This window comes from Zea mays, chromosome 6, assembly GCF_902167145.1.
Source record: "Zea mays cultivar B73 chromosome 6, Zm-B73-REFERENCE-NAM-5.0, whole genome shotgun sequence".
Classification (NCBI taxonomy): domain Eukaryota; kingdom Viridiplantae; phylum Streptophyta; class Magnoliopsida; order Poales; family Poaceae; genus Zea; species Zea mays.
In genome coordinates, this window is record NC_050101.1 from 132875973 (window position 1) to 132884337 (window position 8365).

The window sequence follows — 8365 nt, forward strand, 5'->3', positions numbered from 1 at the left end:
TAATATCTTTATTATTTTTTTAATTAAGATAAGATGTAATATTTGTTTTTATCAGTTAAATATATGATATACAGATTACTTGATATTAAATTTATTTTTTATTTTATGAGTATCAAATAACATTAGGTGTCGTCGCAACTCACTACCGCTCGCCTGATAGATCTAAATATTTAAAGTTGGGTACAAAGTAGATAACTAAAAATTAGCGCCTGTTAATCTGTTATTTTTAGCGTAATCGATCCATACGGCTATTCAAAAAATTGTTCCGGAACGAGACTAACCGAACCTCCGGCGTTGGCCATGAGCTTCTTCTCCCCCTTCCCACACCACCTCCCTCCCAAATCAGCCCGTGGCCCAAATTTACTCGGACTTCACCTCTCCCAATCCTCCTCCATCTCCTTCTTAAATTCCACTTCTTCGATTTGATCCCCACCCGTCGCCGCTCTTTTTTTTCTGCTTATTTTTTTTTCTGAGCCGACCAGAAAGACCAGAAACTCGAGTTTGTTGGCTCCTGATCCAAACTATTCTAATCGCACGAAAGAGGCTGCAAATATTGAATTTTGAGTTTCTTTGGGAGTGGTTTAGTGGATAAATCGGGGAAACCATAGGGGAATTCCTGACCGAAAGTGGTGGAAAGTTTAGTTTGGTGATGGAGGAGGAGAAGCAGCAGATGGAGCCGCCGGCGCCGGCGCTGGTGCGGGAAGCGGGAGCCGAGCCAAGGGCGCCACGACAAACGCAACAGCAGCCGAATACGGCGGTCCAGGTGCAGCCTTCTATGCCGGTGCTGAGGCCATGGCCAATGGAAATCACGCTTTCTATGTGAGCAAACTGTTTTGTTTGAGAATTTGAATTCTACTCTACGGTCTTTTGATTTTTGGGTATCCAGAGTTCAGGCCGATACATATTTTGTCTGTATTTGTCCTTTTCAAAAGTTTTAGTTGCTTGTAGACAGCAGTTAGTCAGTCCTGGTTAGGGATTATTATTATTTGGGTGGAGAGGGGTGGGGTGGGGGTGTTGGACATGATGTACGAGGATGCACTGTAAGTTGTGTTAAGATGTGTTCTGACAGCAAGCACTCCACTGCATTGCAATGCTGAGGTGATGGATTAGTAAAGTTTGACTATTTTTTCTCATGGTGACATTCGTAACCATTTTGAATTTGAATTGGTATAAATGTTACTAGGAGTACTGTGGTCTTCTTAGACATGTAGGCTTATATTTTTTCATTTTGATTCCATTCCTGTCTGGTTAACTCTGAGGTGTCATTTTTTGGAGAAAAGATGTTTTGGTGAATAGAGTTGTCTTTATAATGTTTGCCAAAAAAATCACATGATATGGGCATCCCAATTCTGTTTTGTTTTCATGGGAATGTCCCTTATGTGATATGTTAGTAGTTATTTACAAAAGTCATATTAGTGTCCGTGTGTGTGAGTATACTTCCATTTGTCCTTGGAGAAATAATGCAAGTACTGCACTCATATGCAAAGTGCAAACAAATTCTTTTGCTTATCTTTTTTTTTCAGGAAGCCTGTGGTTGAAATGAAGAGTGGCACCCCAGCAAAGAAGAAGAAGCACTGTAATTGCAAAAACTCACAATGTTTAAAGCTGTGAGTACATGATTTTTTGTTTCAATCATGCACATCATTTATTAAAACATTAAATGTAGTTGAGTGATATACACAAATGTATATTACATTTTCTTGGAAATAGGGACAGCATTGCATTGTATGTCAGCGATTAACTGAATTTTGAATGCATATTTCTGAGTTATTTCTTAATGACAAGCTCTATATTTTAAATCGGCAACTAGATTTGAATGGGTTGATCTCTTCACAAAAGAGAAAAGGATGACTAATTCTATCACATAAAGAGTTTCCTCTATTATTCTTGTCCTCACTAGTAGAAAAATGTATTAAAAATACATGATTACATGAGGTGAACATATTTGTTTTGTCTAGAGTGTTGTTTATATGTGCTGGACAAATATGGAAAAAGGAGATATAATACTCAAGTCTCAGTTTGAAGAAGATTAGATATTGTTGATGAGCCATTTTAAAGCTAAATTTGCAATTTAGCTTTGGTCTTTTTATCTTTTTTTTAAGTTTTTGCGGGTTCTATTAGGTTTTAACTCTAGCCTACCGCAACATGCTTAGGACTAAAAGGTTTTGTTGTTGTTTTTTTCTCATTGGATCATTTTGTTCTCAATTTTTTTGCTAATACTTCCAATTTGGTATGTTCAACTTTTGTACTTTATCCAAATTAATGCATACCAACTTATAATGTAATACAGTAATGGGAACGGATGAGGTGTAAATCAAGCACTTGGTGCAAACCGTGCAATCAGTCATGATAATTTTACCAAACAACCCTTCCACCGTGTATCAGCTTTCAAAACGACCCTTCCACCTCTCCTAGTACTTTTTTAAATGCACCCTTGCACCTGCACCAATGTGTTGGTTTGCACTAAGTGTTTGGTTTGCACTTGATCCGTTCCCTACAATAATTTATTATTAACAGAGTATCATGTGGATAGAAGCTACATGGACTAACTTGACATATATTTCTTAGGTATTGTGAGTGTTTTGCAGCAGGTGATTACTGTGACGGTTGCAATTGTAAACAATGTGGAAACACTGTTGAGAACGAAAAGGGTAGGCAGGAGGCTATTAACAACACAAAGCTAAGAAATCCAAACGCCTTTCAACCTAAGATTGAAAATGGTCCAATTCCTTCTAGTGTTTGGAAGGTACATTCATTGCACTGATGAAATGGTTTGGCTGTATTATTTTTGTATCATAACAATAGTTAATTTCTTAGGAAAAAGTAGATGACATTTAAAATGTATATAAGTTGATAAGTAGTTTTAATTTGTATGGACCATGGAGCCATCATGCTTGTTCCGTAATTTTGCTTGCATTTTTCTCATTTATCCCACTTGTGCATATAGAAACCGCGAATTGGCCTCTAGTTGAGTTGGTTAGGTGGTCTGAATAGCACTCCTCAGGTCCTGGGTTCAAATTTCAGGCTGTGGTTAAAAAATCACCTCGTCTGTCCCACGCCAAAGCACAGGTCTAAGGCCTGGCCCTGGTCGCGTCCGTTGCCGCTGTGTATGGGTGGAGCAGGGTTCCCCCCCCCACCCCCCCGCAAGATGAGTTTTTTTGCATATAGAAACCATGCATTTTCCTGCTTCCATTTGTAGACATATATCTAAAATTTGCTGAGTCCTAGAACAAGAACAGTTCATACTGATGCATTGTGTTACCTTGCTTCTAGCTTTATCATGTCTCTTTGCACAATTCTTTCATACTTGTTAGCCTAACAGTCTTTTTTGTCACTCCCCATGCTATAAGTTCATGTAGGTGGAACAACTAGATCTCATGGCAGCATCCTGATATATGCTAGTCCGCTAGTAACTTCTGCTTACTTTTCCATATATGCTATGTTCTGAATCAAAACTCTTTTGTGCTACCATTTGTTAAAATCATATAGAAGGGTAGGTCTGGTGCAGTGGTGAGAGCTGTCTCACTGAGTCACTAGGTCATGAGTTCGGAGGAGCCTCTTCGTATTTGTGGGGAAGGCTTGCCTCGGTCTATCCCTCCCTAGAGCGCGCTCATATTGGAGACTCTGGAATTGGATCTGCCCTTTTGTGTTTTATTAGTTTAAATCATATGTATTATGCTTCGTTTTTCTTCTCAATAACATTCCCTTAATTATTTCGTGTTTTGTTGCACCATTGAACTAGTCATCCATTTTATGTTTGATTTACTTCTATTTGATTCAGTTGAAATATTTCTTTATATGTTTCATATATTGTTTAGCTAATCTTAGCAACTTGAACCGGCTATCAGGATGCTGGAGCACTACCTTCACATCCAAAGCATAATAAAGGTTGTCACTGCAAGAAGTCAGGTTGTCTAAAGAAATACTGTGAATGTTTTCAAGCGAATATCCTTTGCTCCAAGAATTGTAAATGTATGGATTGCAAGAACTATGAAGGGAGTGAGGAGCTACGTAGTACAACTCAAGGGGATAATTCATGTGATCGAAATAACATTCAACAAGCAGCTAATGTTGCTCTGAATGGTGCCATTGGATCTTCAGGGTATAGATTTTCTCCAGTACGTAGAAAAAGGCCCCCAGAAGATCCCCACTGTCAGACATTAAATGTTGAAGGAAGTATGATGCAGACACAGTTTCGAGAGGTATTGATTTTGTCTTGGATGATTGTTTTGACCAGTCTGGTGCTGATTTACTTAATTTATTGAATTTGTCTTGGTTTAGCCATAACATCTCTGGACTGAAATTTGTTTCTTGTTTTCTAGACAAACAATGTGGATGTTTCCCAAATGACCTCATCTACTGGACGTGATGGTTCCACTGTAAATTTCCAGGGTACATCTAAACTGGTATATAGGTAAGTGAAAATAATAATAATAATAATAATAATAATAATAATAATAATAATTATTATTATTATTATTATTATTTTTGTCTTGTTTGGACCTACGAGTGAAAGGTTTTCAATAAACTTCAATTGTCTTTCTGCTATTGCCTTTTTAAATATATACTATACAAATATGTATTCTAGTGGTTAGAAGTTAAGCCTGGGAGAGAGGGGGTTAGGGTTCAAACCCCAGGTTTCTGCGCTTGTTTTTTGTATTTTTCTGGCCGTGCGCATGAGAGGGAGACGCAGGAAGAAATTCCCACTTAAATATAGTAGAGATATAAACCCTGGAGCGATGAAGAAAAAATTCACTTAGTGTGGGACAACACACTTGAAGTGTTGTTGCGGCACCTAGGTGTGGTGCTGGCCAGAATCCTGGTTCTCTCACAAAGGTCCCTTGCCAGTGGCTATTTTCAGAGTTATATACGTGCTGCAGGCATGTCTTGGCCTCTTGGGTAGCCCGTCTTCAGGGGGTCTTCTCAAACCTGCAGCTTGACAAAAAAATTATTCCTGCAATACGTTAGTGGAGGTCCACACCTACGCGGGAAGAAATTCCCACTTAAATATAGTAGAGATATAAACCCTAGAGCGATGAAGAAAAAAATCACTTATGGGGCGTTTAGATCCCTTCATTTTAGAGGAATTGAAATTCACTCAATAAAGTAACTTATTTAGTTTGGAATTCGACATTCCACCACTTTCCAAAGTTCAGATATAAGACAAGACTATCTCAAATTCTTGGGGTGGAGGATGGAAAATGATTTTATGCATTAGTAGAATTTGTTTCTACTATGTAAGTTACATGACACTCTGTTTCATTATTCTATAGTAAAAATGTAGCATATAAATATCTCCGACATATTGCTAATAATAGTATACAAATATATTTTGCATAAAACCGAATTAAATTAATTGATAGAAACCTAAATTACTATTATTAGAATGGAATTTAATTCCAATGATCCAAACGGGACGTTAGTGTGGGAAAACACACTTGAAGTGTGTTGTTGCGGCACCTAGGTGTGGTGCTGGCCAGAATCCTGGTTCTCACACAAAGGCCCCTTGCCAGTGCCTATTTTCAGAGTTATATACGTGCTGCAGGCATGTCTTGGCCTCTTGGGTAGCCCGTCTTCAAGGGGTCTTCTCAAACCTGCAGCTTGACAAAAAAAAATATTCCTGCAATACGTTAGTGGGAGGTCCACACCTAGAGCTGTTTTTGTTGCTTGTAGTTTGTGCCATCTGGCAGTAGTACCATTCTACTACTGCACTAGCGATTTGGCTTATGAAAGTTTATGATATTTTTGCCATTTTGTTCTCAAATATATATATTTTTCTGTTCAACCCAATAACAAATCCTTTATTCCAAAAAAAATTAGGTTAGGCTAGAGATAAAACCAACAAGATTCACCAAGACCAATGTAAAAAGAAGTAAATAAATACTTTCCTCTGTCCAAAGAAAAATATATGTTGTTTAAGACAATTCAAGGTGCATCTTGAACTATTGATTTAAACACGTTATCATGCAAAGTATTCAAATATTGTTTTAATATGGAAAATCAACATATTTATTTGACAAATAATGGATACTGCGGTACTATTACAATGATTGCTCTTTATGCGCTTTGTATATGTCCTCCTGATGAAATATCATATATCTTTTTAGGTCTCCACTAGCAAATACTATCCATATTACTGATGTCAACGACCTAGCCAACCATTTGGTGATTGCATGCAGAAAGGCAGCAGAGAGGTTCACTACAATAGTTGGTACATAATTTTATCTTTTTCCTGTTTGACTGTACTATCCTCAACCTCTGCATGAACATTTTAATCTGGTGAACTAAATTATTCATACGATAGAAAGATGGACCGCCGTGATGATCAGAAATAAAGGAAAAACCTGATTTATTTTTGCACCTTCAGAAACTTTTTATGCATTTAACATTGCCTTATGTGCTCGAAAATGTGTCATTTGGACATAGAGGATTACAGATGGTTATATAGCTATCTATAAAATAAGAGAAATTAGTAGTTTCCCTATCTGTTTACTAGAAATTTTTGCAACTAAAAGGAATTGTTCTGCTTTATTGGGGAATGGGGACAAATACTGCGCCTATCATTTTGATGCAGAACTTAAAACATCATTTTGTCTTGACGTCCAAGCATCAAATCAACATGAAAAAACAGCACCAAATGAATCAATGGAGTGGATTGTAGCATTTAAGGTTTCTTTTACTGAAGTATTTTATTGCAGATAACAAAGTGGAGATGGAAATAGATAAGGAAATTTGCACAAATACTGACCAAAAGTTTGATGAGAACAAGAAAGGAGTCCAGAAAGCTGCACTTAGTCAACTTGGCAAAGTGACTGATATAGATCAACAAATTGTTGATGACTCCAGATTGCATTGCTCTGATACCCAAGACGATGCTAGACCTGCCTCTCCAGGAACACAAGCGCTGTTGTGTGATGAGCAGGATCTCACATTTGGTACAGTTCATAGAAGTTCAATTCCAGTAGCAATGCATGATCAGGTCATTTCAGAGCTACACGCTGCACAAGAAAGTGCAGTGTTGAAGGAGTTAAGAAACAACCTCCGGCTAATTATCGCACGTGGAAAACTAAATGGTGAGCTTTTATCATGTAGTTTTTAAATTAGTCATTTTGTACATTCATCATGTAGAGAAGGCAGCAAGATGAACTGAATTTTGAGAAATTTGAATTATCTCCAATGAAGTTGGTGCCACATAAGTTGGTTTACAGTTGCCAAGGATTCTAGTTAGCGAACTTGCTGACCTGTACATTCATCAGATTTTGAAGAAAATGAATTTATTAGGTCCTATGGTCATCAACAAAACATTTTCAATGCTCTGACAGAGTAAAGAATCGAAGTCAGAAAATGTTTTGCATCCTGTTCTTGTTTGATAAAATAGTTCGGTCCATATATTTGAAATAACATTTTTTTTCGCATGTGAAATGTGAGCTTTTTAGTTTTTGTTTACTTCGGTTTCTTATCTGAGTTGATTGTTTGCTGGTATAGCAGAAGGAAAATCCGCATCAGGGACACGGATGGAATTGGATGCTCTAAGGCATCATGAATCAAGCACCAGTTTAGCCCCAGTACGAGCTGAAGAGAAATCCAACACTACAGATGGCCCTGAAATAACACACGAACTAAAATAGATTTAGCTCAGTTTGGATTTTTCATGTCAAGATAAGATATGTATTGTACCATAGCCAATCTCTGTGTACATACGGATAGTATAGTCCTTGTTGCTAGAAAAGGCAACCGGCAATGTAGCATTAATCATTCACGAGGTGTAAAGTAGGAAACAGATCACGTATTTATTTTTTTTATCAATAATGAGTTTTAATTGAGAAAACATAAGTCCTAATGCATACGAAGGGTAACGAATCTAGTCGGACATGTTTAGGTCGTTAGAAAAAAATAGAATGAAGGGACACTTAGGCCCTTTGTTTTCCTATTAGATTATATAATTTGAATTATGATGGAAGGGTAGCAAGTTAAAATATTACTTCGAGATTACAAGTAAGCTGAAATAAGCTGTGTTGGAACCGACCGACACGTGGTCGAGTGGGTCCAAACTGGAAGTGGCAATGCTCAACAAAACAGTAGGCAGGGAACTGCAGCGCCTTGTTAAGTGTGTCCCATTAATGTACAACGTCTGGTATTTATAGGTAACCAGGTGGGTGGGCATGCCATTCTAAGTACAATTTTGCCCCTGGTTACCTGCTTCAGCCCCGGAATATTCCCCTAGCGAGGTTAGGTATAGTCTGATTAAATACACTATAAACCCTACCCCAGGAGGGGGCTTACAAATGGGCCCAAATGGCCAACGGGGCGTTGCATGGGCCCCGCCAATGTACGGCGCAGTCCTGACTAGGACGCGACACTTTTC

General features: G+C 37.9%; 1 protein-coding gene across 2 annotated transcripts; it reads left to right on the plus strand.

The window, feature by feature from the left end:
* Positions 1 to 262: 262 nt before the first annotated feature.
* LOC100381595 (uncharacterized) lies at positions 263 to 7833 on the plus strand. 2 transcript variants are annotated; one of them, XM_008649804.3, is made up of 8 exons: positions 263 to 819; positions 1524 to 1607; positions 2569 to 2746; positions 3849 to 4202; positions 4323 to 4414; positions 6108 to 6211; positions 6699 to 7073; positions 7489 to 7833. In XM_008649804.3, the coding sequence occupies exons 1-8, from the start codon at positions 650 to 652 to the stop codon at positions 7626 to 7628; spliced, it is 1497 nt and encodes a 498-aa protein (XP_008648026.1). In that variant the 5' UTR covers positions 263 to 649; the 3' UTR covers positions 7629 to 7833. The 2 variants fall into 2 exon arrangements, with proteins under 2 accessions (XP_008648026.1, NP_001167886.1); NM_001174415.1 differs by having other exon boundaries at positions 368 to 819; positions 7486 to 7824.
* The last annotated feature ends 532 nt before the right edge of the window (positions 7834 to 8365 follow it).

What these genes read in the sequence shown, in the direction of transcription:
- LOC100381595 (NM_001174415.1), top strand. Translation starts at nt 650, where the DNA reads ATGGAGGAGGAGAAGCAGCAGATGGAGCCGCCGGCGCCGGCGCTGGTG. An exon ending in ATGGAAATCACGCTTTCTAT is followed by an intron (nt 820 to 1,523) that starts GTGAGCAAACTG and finishes TTTTTTTTTCAG; the next exon opens with GAAGCCTGTGGTTGAAATGA. An exon ending in TGCAGACACAGTTTCGAGAG is followed by an intron (nt 4,203 to 4,322) that starts GTATTGATTTTG and finishes CTTGTTTTCTAG; the next exon opens with ACAAACAATGTGGATGTTTC.